This window comes from Gymnoscopelus braueri, assembly GCF_963280865.1.
Source record: "Gymnoscopelus braueri genome assembly, chromosome: 21".
NCBI classification, from domain to species: Eukaryota; Metazoa; Chordata; class Actinopteri; order Myctophiformes; family Myctophidae; genus Gymnoscopelus; species Gymnoscopelus braueri.
In genome coordinates, this window is record NC_137623.1 from 41,398,612 (window position 1) to 41,411,111 (window position 12,500).

General features: G+C 44.0%; 1 protein-coding gene across 1 annotated transcript in view; it reads right to left on the reverse strand.

The window, feature by feature from the left end:
- Nucleotides 1-12,500, reverse strand: part of LOC308077009 (contactin-associated protein-like 2) — a gene marked incomplete at both ends in the record, with an annotated part of 146,348 nt that overhangs the window by 34,285 nt on the left and 99,563 nt on the right. Inside the window, 2 exons of the mRNA XM_080417538.1 lie at nt 7,862-7,989; nt 11,026-11,182. Of these exons, the coding sequence (XP_080273664.1) occupies nt 7,862-7,989; nt 11,026-11,182 (285 nt within the window). The remainder of the gene's footprint in view (nt 1-7,861; nt 7,990-11,025; nt 11,183-12,500) is intronic.

Sequence of the window (12,500 nt, forward strand, 5' to 3'; positions counted from 1 at the left end):
TATGATCCGTGTCTTGCTATATCATTCCCGGTAATATGTATTTGGCCGAAAATGTATTTTTCATGCGTACAGGGAATGAATGAATTGAGACAGAGCCTTGACGCCAAAACCTAGGCAACTTATAATTATATGTTTATGCTCAAAACATATACTTCAATCCAAGAATTGTCTGACTGAACTGATGTTGTCATTTTATTGTTCGCCAGATAGTTTTGATTTATTCTATGCTTAATCATAGAAATTACAGCCAGAGCTGTTTGTTCAGATGAGAACAGGTCAAAGTGTGTCAGGAAGAATAACGTGTCTCATGATGCGTGACATGTTTTCTAATGACTTAAATACACCTTAAATTGATCTTTTCCAATGGATTCTGAATGAAGCAAAGGCAGCTTTTAATGAAGAAAACATATAATGAAGGACTATAATTCACTGTGACTGTTACTTCTGCTTATGCTTCCCCTCTAGCTTCCCCTCTCTCTCTCTAATCTCTCAAGGTTGAAAAGCAGAGTGGAGCGAAGAGGCGAGGCAAGGTTAAAAATAAATAATGGTTAATAAGGCAGAGGAGGCAGTGGAGAAAGACAATGACAGCAGAGGGAGAAGGAGAGGAGAGCGGAAATGAAAGGAGAGGAGAGGAGGTGTAGTCCTAAGGACAGAAGGGAATGGGGCAGTGATGTCAGAAGGAGAAAAGGGGAGAGAGGAGGTTGCCATGGTTTCGGTTGTGTGAGATCTCTGTGATGCTTCTGAGGATTACACACTACACACAACCCAGAGAGAGAGAGAGCGAGAGGGAATGTGCGTGTGTGTGTGTGCACACGCACGTGCACTTGTGCGTGCGTGTGTGTGTGTTTGCACGTGTGCGTGCATGGTCTCTGGTTCAGTGTGATAAGCCTTCCCCATTGACTACTGGACCCCCCTAACACATACTGTCACCAGGGGCAAGAGCGGAAAAAACACACACACACACACACACACACACACCCCCACACACACACACACACACACACACACACACACACACACACACACACACACACACACACACACACACACACACACACACACACACACACACACACACACGGCTACCTACTGTGTTTGTAATGAGTGTGTTTGAAGTTTGAGGTGCATGTGCTCATAACTCTATGGCAATCACAGATTCAACACCACCCGCAGAAACCACACACGTACAAACACAACAAAACATGCGCACGCACAAAAGTATTGCTCATTCACAGTTAGTGAATGAGCAGAATCTTATCCAAACATGCGTATGTGTGTGTGTGTGTGCGTGTGTGTGTGTGTGCGTGCGTGTGCGTGTGCGTGTGCGTGTGTGTGTGCGTGTGCTCGTGTGTGTGCGCGCGCGCGCGCGCGTGTGTGTGTGTGTCTTGGTATGCCCTGGGGAAGGTCAGGGTCATTAGGAAGATCATTAAAACAGCCTTGTTCATTTTCTGAACTGTCTACTGGATCACATGAAGCCCTGAGGTACGGCGCCTCCATTAGACAGGTCATGATTCTGTGCTTTGTTAGGGGAAAGGACCGGATGTGCAGACGCTTCAATTCAGTGACTATATGAACCAAATGCTTACTGAGAGGCAGGCAGGGGTAATGTTTGAGCAGTAGCACATGCATGTGCACGTGAGACCATCTTCTCCAGACACCATCCCATAGTTTCTATGTGCCTGGAGTCAATGTGTACTTAGAACAATAATCTTTGCAGCCGCAGCACCCCACTTTGCATGACATTAAGTGTTTAACTACGTCGTCACAGACAACACACACACGACACACCGAGCAGTTTACTTACTATAGATCACCGAAGTCTGGCATCACTGCCGCTAGACGGCGCTAAATGTTAGAGCTAGCTGAGTTGAAGCATGTAACTACAAGTGTCAGTGCAGGAGGTGAGAACATCTGAGATACCAGGCGAGTGAGCTGAGCATGAATGTGTTAGATACTGTACTGTAAGTGTGTGCCTGTCATTGAATCAATAGGTCAGATGAGGAAGTGGGCCTGGGAGAGGTCAAGTCTATATGGAGTCAAAAACAATCGTTGTCAAGGTTGTGTGTCTTTTGTGGACATTGTTCCCCAGAGAGGCTGACCTCAGATCAGTGTAGAGCTGCATTTCTCTCATCTGTCTGATAACAGCAGCATTGCTTCAGCTATAATAATACACTTGAATTATAAAGCATGTGCAAAAAATGCTACAAAGTGCTTCACATAAAACTGAAGAAACAAATGTATTAAATGCAAGGTGCAGTCAAGCTTTTTACATAAAAAAGTTTTCAAAGGGATTTAAAAGAAGACGCTGATTTAGCAAGTCTGAGCTATAATTGCTTTTGTGTCTTTTGACTCCTCCTAATCAATGGGTTTTATTACTCGCTATCAAAAGAACATACTGTGGTTTGAAACGCTGAAAAAAGACACTCATCTTGACTATAAAGACGTCAACTGAATGGCTGATACAAAGTCAGGTGGTTGGTGAGATGAAGCTGGAACAAAATAACCACCGGCGACTTGATGAACAGAGAGAACGATAGAACCACTGGTGACATGAAGAGTAGAACAGAGACAACCTGCATCACCCTGACCAGATAATCCACTGATAACTGCATGCAAACAGGGTATACTACACTTAAGAGTCGTTCATAGTCAATTGCATTATATACTGTAGTATTTTATAGCTGTTATGGGCTGCACTGGTATTATAAAAAACGGTGGTAATTAAACTTTGGGAAATTATCATGATACCACTTAAAATACAATTACCCCAGTTCTGCAGTTTTACAAAGCAGATTAATACAGGGTGAATTTCCTTTGCCTCCACCAGTATCATTATCTAAGTACACATTTGGGTCTAGGTTTTGCACAAATGAACACTCATCTTTGACATTATTCTTGGAGCTAAAGGTAGATAAAACGTTGTAGCCAGCAGTTTGCTGCAGTCAGTGTTCACAAAATCCCACTCAATGATGTGCCTTAATTTCACACTCAAGTCTTATAAGGTCCTAGCCCTCAAAATCAAAGGATGGAAGTACGTGCAACTCCTCTTTAGGGGCATAGAAATAAGTGAGAATAATGGTATAAAACTAGTCAATGCAGGTGGACATTTAAACCACACTGCTCCATAAACAGTCACAACGGACCCAGGAATAATTTTGTGGTTAGCCAGCAGGTGATATAGCAGGTATACTATTTTGTATGCTATAATAATAGAATAAATGGTGCTAAGCTTCATTTGTGGCTCAATGTGTGCCTAGTCATTAACAGTAATAATAAAAACTGTTTTGCATCGTGGCTATGAGTGCGTGGCTGCTTTCCTTCACACTTGTATCACTCTTTTATCTCGGACGGGGGTGAGCAACTCTCTCCCTGTCGGGTAATTAATTAACACTGAACATGTGCTATAGCGGGTATATTATATTGTATGATATAAAAATAGAATATATTCTGCTCTGCATCATTTGCTATCACCTATTATCATTCTCATCCATTAAACTGTCCAAACCCTTTTAACGTCCATAAATGAGTCTAATTCCTCTCTGTCAGCCTGTGACTGTTATTAAACTAGCCATGGAAATGGGTTTCATTAATGCCAGTGCAAATACACACGCACAGAGAGAGAGAGAGAGAGAGAGAGAGAGAGAGAGAGAGAGAGAGAGAGAGAGAGAGAGAGAGAGAGAGAGAGAGAGAGAACTCCAAACTAAAACTCTTTGCCTGACTGCCAAAGACGTTAACCCACTTGGCCATGAAAACCCATTAAATGTCAGCCAATCGTCATCGTGCACTCTGAGTCACAGATCCATGCAAAGTATGAGATGTATCAATCATAGTCGCTGTATCTGCAGTACCTGCAAGTGAAAGGTTTAATACGTGTTTAACACTTTTAAAGGGACAGTGTAACTATACATACCAGGGACGCAGAGAGCATTTTGCAACCGAAGAGGACGCGTTCTGTGCATGTGCGCGAAAATTTGCTTTTTTTACCCCTTTTATTTCACGTTTTTCTTACTTTAATTCGGTTAATTCGGTACAAAAAAATCCTTGAAGTGCAGATGTGTGGCAAAAAGGAAACATCTCTCATCGCGCACCTCTCCATTCAGAAATGGATAACAAGAACCGTCGTCCTAAAACACCCTCGTCCCGGGTCTACTCCGGCGGCCTCTCTCCGCGAAAAAAAATGTAGCAGTGTGTTTTAGGACAAGCTTTACGTTTTCCAGCCGTGAAAAACCTCCGGCTCGTCTCTTTTCTTTTTTCTTCGTTCCAGAAGTGGGGGGATACATACATTAACCACTTTAGCCCTATTTTATACATAAGCTATTTGAAAATAGCCGATCTACAAGCTTGTAGATCTGCTATTTTCAAATATTGCAATACTTTTACTTTTGGTACTTTAAGTACATTTTGATGCCAATACTTTTGTACTTTTACTCAAGTAATTTTTTTAATTCTGGACTTTTACTTGTAATATTGGTATTATATTGCAGTATTGGTACTTTTACTTAAGTAAATAATTTGAGTACTTTTTCCACCACTGGCTAGGGAGAACAATGTCACAGAGATAGTACACCCTGTGATGACACCGATCTCCACCTTGTGCCAACTGGATGTTGTTGCTCCTGAAGAGACCCGTCATCCTGAAATTGCTGTAATAATCAGCGATGAGGTCTCTACACTTGCTGGGGACATCAAAGTGAGCTGAACCAACTTGTGGTGTTGAATGGAGCCGAATGTATTTTCCAGGTCAAGCCACAGCACTGACAGGTTGTTCTTGCTCTTTCTAGCCTCTCAAATGAGCTCTGTCACCACACCGGTATGCTCCAGACATCAGTGGTGGAACAACTCAAAGCCGGGCCGGGAGGCACAGCACAGTGATCAGGCCCCCCCTGCGCATGCACGCACGCGCGCTGTACTTTTTGGGGGGCTTTTTGTCACTTTATTTCGGTTTTAGAGTTAGGGTAGGGTTAGGTTAGGGTTATGTTGTTTAATTCATATTTTTGCCGGATTTTACCGATTTATTATCTGACGGCCCGGGCCCTCCTGGGTCGCGGGCCCGGAGGCGGCCGCCTCCCTGGCCTCCCCGGACGCTCCGCCACTGCCAGACATCCTGGCATTCCTGAAATGCCGCCTTTCTGGACAGATGTATTGATGTAGGTGTTCTTCGCCAGGTAGGTACACAGCCGTTTGGAAACAGCAGTGAAGAAAACCTTTGCTTCAACACACAGCAGGGAGATGATGCGGAACTGGTCTTAGCTGAGTGGAGTTTTCCTCCTTCGGGATCCATACCCCTTCAGCCACTCTCCATTGTTCAGGGATCCTCCCCCTTCTCCAGAAGACTCCGACATGTCGAACTGCACTTCTGGTTCAGGGGGGTCTATGAGGTTGTTACACTCTCCAAACTCCTGCTCTCTTGCGGGGTCGCTGTACGTCTGCGCTTCTGCCCCAGCAAATCCTTAGTGAACTTGAAGGGTTTAGCGATGAAAGCAGCACGTTTACGTGCCCTCTCGCGCCGCCGATGCAACTCAGCCCGGCGGAGAACTCCGCCGTTTTTCCGAAGGATGCAAATTAGCTGGGCCAGGCCAGTTCCTCTTCTCCTGCCCACTTGTACTTGGACTTCAGCACTTTCATCTCCTGCCTGCTGTTGTGGATCCTTACAGCTCTTTGATTCTTTGAGTAAGATGTTCCGGAGTTTTTCTTCTCCTACTCGCCAAACCGTTCGGCTGCGATGCTGACAATGATTGTTGTCATAGCTTATATCTTCCTGTCGGCCTCTCCCTTGCCATTGCCTCCAGATTTTGGTCAGCATCATCATCGAACTGCTTCCAGAGTGAGGTCATGCTAGTTGCAGGTCATTTGATCCGCCTTCTGTGAGACCTCTGCTTGAGGGAGTAGTCTGCAACACTTGGAGGTTCTGGGCACTATGGGTTGACTCCGGGCCTGGCATGCATCTCCTGCGTCTCACCAGGTGTAACACCTGTGTATGTATGTGTGTGTGTATATATATATATATATATATATATATATATATATATATATATATATATATATATATATATATCCCTCTATCTCCCCCCAAACGTTCATATGCAACCAATGGTTATTAGATTAAGACAAAGTAATATGGCTCCTTGCAGCTGACAGAGAGATTAATCTTTATTAATAACACCTGACATACTGTAGCTGCCCCTCTCTCTCTCTCTCGCGCTCTCTCTGCATGCACACATGAACGCGAACGCGCGCGCACACGCACACACACACACACACACACACACACACACACACACACACACACACACACACAGATGTTACACATCGGGTCATTAAATCATAGTTTGTTTGTAAGATGACAGGCAGCTCTGTGATGAGAGGTCATTAGTGAGCGTGACACCAGCTTGTTGATGAGTGGGACCATAATGACTGTGACACCGGTGAGGGGCGAGGGCTGTGAGCAGGTGTTTCATCATGTTCTATTTCCTGGACAGATCCAGGACACTTCCTGTCTGCCTCACACAGAGAGAGAGAGAGAGAGAGAGAGAGAGAGAGAGAGAGAGAGAGAGAGAGAGAGAGAGAGAGAGAGAGAGAGATGGAGATGGAGATGGGGAGAGATGGGGAGAGAGAGAGAGAGAGAGAGAGAGAGAGAGATAGAGAGAGAGCCACAGACAGACAGACTGTGACAGAAATCATATTTCTCTTGGGTGAGTCAAATCCCATGATGTGATATGCTGTTGTTAAGTTTCATTGCTATTTCATACAGTGACACTAAATGTTCCTCCATGCAGGGCCAAGAGCAAACAATGATTCACAACACCTAGTGCAATATACTCAGCCATACATAGGCGACATATCAACAAACATGTCATTACACACTAAAATCACTATGTTTTAACTATAGGCACTAGTTAGACAATCGATGGCACATGGTAGCACATTATGGTCTAACTCCAACTCCAACAATTGTTCTAGTTAGACGGCACATAATCTGGTGTAAGGTACAGCACGAAGTGCAAGGGGGCTGGATTTAGTCTCTGAATAAGTCATGGGTGTGTTTTGGGCACAAGATAAATGAGACCAATGAGAACGTCTTCTCCCTTTCTCTTCAAGAGCTAGGAGCACCTGCTGCATTATTATTTAAATGACGGAGTCGGCAAGTACATTTGGTAATTATACAACGCTGGGGGTGAAAAGAACAACTGTGTTGGTTGAAAACTAACTTGTACTAACTTTGCTGCTTTGGGCCGTATTGCACCAAGTGCAATGTCGGCCAATAATAATATGGGCCCGATCTTGCACCTGCCGCAATACGGCACCAGTATTATTATAACCTCCGATCTTAGGCTTGCTTTCTGGAGCGAGATTGGAGGGCTGGCCATACAAGACTTTTACATATAACTTATGTAAGCGACATGCAATTTCTCACACTGAAGGGCAGTCCCCAGCATAACAATGTACCGGATTGTACTCAGCTATGCAGTACATTTTGGACTGTTCCTACTTCTCACAGCTTTTTAATTGCAACCCCTTAATTACAGCCTCTTGCAGACCACCAGCAAAAACACAGAATCAGCCAGAAGACATTGTTTGATATTTAAAAAAATAAGGAGAAGGAAAAAATATAAGTTAAAGAACATCTGAATGTTTCATAGTTGCCAAAGTATTTTTTGTTAAAATCCTCCCCCCCCCCCTCCCCCCCAAAACCTGATGTGCTGTTGATGCAGTGCAGCACTGTGTCCTGGTTGCTTTTATCTTTGATCTTGAGTGTGTGTGTGTGTGTGTGTGTGTGCGTGTGCGTGTGCGTGTGTGTGTCAACAGTATACTCATCTCCTGCGGTGAGCATTGTTGACATTGAACATGGCGGAACACTTACTGTCTCCCTGGCAACGGAGCGGGCCCACAGTCAATTTAGCCTCGGAGCCCGGCCGATTGGTGTCGCCCACGGCAACCTGGCTGACTGGCAGGTGGTCCTTGTACACCAGCAGTCCAGAGTCTTCTCTCCTGAACCATGGAGAACAGAGTGAGAGAAGAACATTAGAAGAGAAAAGAGGGGTTTACTTGTTCACCTTTAATACCAACAGTAAACAAAGGAGCATTGTCCTGCGGAAACCGGAATGTACCGGAAAATATTAGATCACGGGTGGGGTGGATTATGTTTCTTAACGGTAATGCTTTTATTTAATTATTTATCTATCTACCTAATCTGTACTTTTTTACAAACAAAGAAAAAACATTTTTATTTACACATCCATTCCAGAGGCCTAGGCCTACATAATAATACATGCTTTCCTGCACTCTGAACGTGCCCTCCCAGAATGTTCTGCTTGAAATCATAATCTGCTTCTATTTAGCAATCTTTAAAATCAGCTGCATTTCAAATGGACCCTGTGGAGTTGAAAAGATAAATAGCAAATGGAGATTTCAAAGTTCTGAAATTTTGAGTAATTATCATGGCAGAGCTTCAGGCAGGGCTGACGTGGTGGGCCTGGGACTCCCATGGGCCTGTCGCTTTATTCTATGTCAGGATGTGTGATCATGCTCTGCTCATGCTCTGCCCCTGGACCCGACTTTGACTTGTTCTGCCACTGGTAATTATAGATAACAAAAACAACACTGTCAAAGGCTTCACAGCATGGAAAAGCTGTACATAGAAGAAGAAAAAAAAGGACAGTGATATAATGAATGGAGACAGAAATAGCGGTGGAGAAAATAGACACAATGGAGAGCCATTTAAAGGATGGAAAGAGAAAGAGAAAAAAATGAAAGGAGATTTAAAAAAATGGACAGTGATGGAAACAATGTAGAGTCAGAAAGAATGAAAGTGTACAGGGAGTGTACTGGATGTGTACTGGGAGTGTACTTGGAGTGTACTGGGAGTGTACTTGGAGTGTACTTGGAGTGTACTTGGAGTGTACAGGGGATGTACAGGGAGTGTACTGGGAGTGTACTTGGAGTGTGCTATGAGTGTAGAGGAAATGTACAGGGAGTGTACTGGGAGTATACATACAGAGAGTGTACAGCAGATGTGTAAAGGCAATAAATAAAACTGTAAAGGCAGTCAAGATCAGATCACAGGTTAAACAGCTTATCAATTATTCATCCAGAAATCCTCTCCCTGGAGGGAAATGGACGGAAGACTGAAATGTTAGTAATGGAGTAAACAGAAAGTAGAATACGTGGTAGCACGCACGCATGCACGCACGCACGCACGCACGCACGCACGCACGCACACGCACGCACGCACGCACTGCATAATGCATTAGAAGATGAGTTAATAGTTTAAAGCACAGACTTTCAACTGGGGATGAGATTTGATTCAATTTATTGCAGGACTCTTTGTCCAAAATGCTTCCGAGGGCGATTTTTTATTTCCAGGCTTCACCCTTTATCACACTTTTATGGAAATGAATATGAGGCTGTTGCAGACAATTAGAGCAAGTGTGTGTGCGTGCGCGTGTGTGCGTGTGTGCATGCGTGCGTGTGTGTGTGTGCGCTGCCAAAAGTATGGGTAATGAGTGGAAATATTATTGTATGGGCGATATTTCAAAAACTCACTCAGCCACACAACAAGACCTTAACACACGCAAGGAGAGATAATGGGATGCATTTGTAATCCCATCAGTTTTACCATAGCAGTGGGGATATGAACACACATTTCTATACAAACCCCATCTCTCTTTCTCTCTCCGTGCGTGCAAGCATGCACACGCACGCGCACACGCACACACACACATGCGTGTGCGCATGCAAAGTGCACACACAATTAAGTCATTGTTTTAATTGGAACATCCATCAGGTGGTTAAAAGGGCTTGGAAACACAAACTACTGACACTGAAGGTATAGGCAGAGAGAGAAGTCTCTTAAACTTGTGTAAATTATCTGAACACGGCACATGTCTCTCTTAAACGTAGAATGACCTAGTATGCCCATGATGACCATAGAATGCTACGGATGACACTTGATCAGAAATGTTGACCTCGTGTCCGTGACCTCCTGCCGATCACGGACAAGGTCAGAGAGAGAATGATGAGGCTGGCAGGGCACTGAGTCAGGCACCCGGAACTGTGGTGTTACTGGTCACTGGTAATGGTCAAGTCAAGTCAAGTCAATGTTATGTATAAAGCACGTTTAAAAACAACCAGGTCGACCAAAGTGCTGTACAACATGACAAAAACAACATAAAAAAAAACAGCATTGCAAAACATTTCAATAAAACAATGACAGACCACAAAATAAGAGGGGAACCTAACAGTGGATGGAAGGCTTTCCACAGTTTTGGGGCCAACCATGGAGAAAGCTCGGTCGCCTTTTTTGCCTCAACCGGGGCGTTCGGAACCTTGAGAAGCCTCTGGTCAGAGGATCTCAATGGCCGGGTGCTGTCCGGGGGGGGGGGGCAGTAGTTTAGTGATGTAGGGTGGTGCTATAGTCCATTTTGTGCTTTAAAAACAAATAAAAGGATTTAAAAATCTATTAGAAATCTGACTGGCATGCCAATGGAGGGAGACCAGTACAGGGGTGATATGGTCCCGCCTACGGGTGCCAGTCAGAAGTCGGCAGCATTTTGTACAAGCTGGAGGCGGGAGAGGGAAGAATTAGCCACCCCTGTTGCAGTAATCCAGCCGGGACGTGACATGGGCATGAATCACTTTCTCTAGGTCGTGGGCTGATAGGAAGGATTATATTTTTGCTATTTGCCGAATTTGGAAGAAGCTTCCCTTAACCACAGCGTTCATTTGTTTATCAAATTTTAGGCCAGAGTCAAATAACACGCCAAGGTTTTTTATACATGTTTTTATGAAGGGGGATAAAGATGCGAGGGAAGCGGAGATCTCTGCGGTTTTGTCTGGGGGCAGAAGAGTGCAATTTCGGTTTTATCGTCATTTAGCTTGAGAAAATGAGTGGACATCGAGGAGTTGATTTCAGAGAGACAGTCAAACGGGGGTTTCAGGGAATGGGTTCTGTCAGGCTTTAGTGGGAGGTACAATGGTGGTGTGACTGGTAATGATGGAGTGACTGGTAGGGTTGGTGTGACTCACCATTGCTTGAGGTCTGCATCACAGTTGCAGTCATATTTGGGGTCGGTACAGTTCCTGTTGATGCCACAGGCACACTTCTGGATGCCAGGTCCTGAACTCCCCCAGTAGAAGTGTTTCTCACTGCCCCGACCCACCCACCACGTGTAGGGAGTCCCATCTGTTGAGACATGAACACGCACGCACGCACACACACACACACACACACACACACACACACACACACACACACACACACACACACACACACACACACACACACACACACACACACACACACACACACACACACACACACACACACACTTATGTTAATGTTTTGAAAAATACATGTGTGTCATACATGAAGATAAACAAATTAAGGTACGGTAAGGCAAGTTTTGTATAGCACATTTCAACAAAAAGGGCAATTAAAAGTGCTTTACACAAAACATTAAGCGTTAAGACAATAAGACACAGAGCATTGATACACACACATAGCTCTTGCACCTCCAAATGTCTGTGTGCACGGTCCTGACAATACACACTCCTTAAAATTGTGCTGCTGTGTTTCTGTGTTTATTTGTATGCATTGGTATATGCAAATGTGCATGCAAACTTGTGCAAATGCAGAGGCCAGTGGGTTTGCATGTCTCAGTTTATGTATGTGCGTCTGTGTCTGGGGGGGGGGCAGCTGCCAAAATACTGTGCTTCAGCCACTAAAAAGCCCAGTCCACACCGATCTCACAACTGTAATTCTGAGGAAAAAGGCTATTTAGATCGGCTATTTTCAAATAGTCTATGTATAAAATAGGGCTAAAGATGGTTAATGTATGTTTTATATGATAATTGATATCTGAAAAGTAACTAGTAACTAAAGTTTTAAAATAATTGTAGTGGAGTAAAAGTACAATATTTTCCTCTGAGATGTAGTGAAGTAGAAGTAAAAGTATTGAAAATTGGAAATACTTTGTAAAGTACAAATACCTCAAAACTGTACTTAAGTACAGTACTAGTTACTTTCCACCACTGCTAAAGTCAGTTAGGTAACTGAAGCTCTGATTTAAATTGTGTATGCAATGTGCGTTTAGAGCTGACTTACAAAGTGCACGATCAGAGTAAATGACATGGTAAACGACAGGGTAAATGGTCTAGGTAAAGAGAAGTCCTACGTGCTTCAGCCAGCCGAAGGGTAGAAGGGCTCTTCGGTGCTCGACAGGGACAACTTGCATCAGAGAAGATAATAATACCTGGGCACTTCAGGCGAGACTACCCAAATAAAATGTACCGGAGCACTCGACTGGTCTGTGCGTTTTTTAATGTTTTGCAGTCACCCCTGCAAAACTCTATTCTCTTCTGAAGTGCCCAGGTATAATTATCTGCTCTGAGGGTAAATGGTCTGTCTGCCTGCCTGCCTGCCTGCCTGCCTGTCTGCAGTGGTGGAAAAAGTACTCAAATTTTAACTTAAGTAAAAGTATCAATACTGTAATGTAGAAATA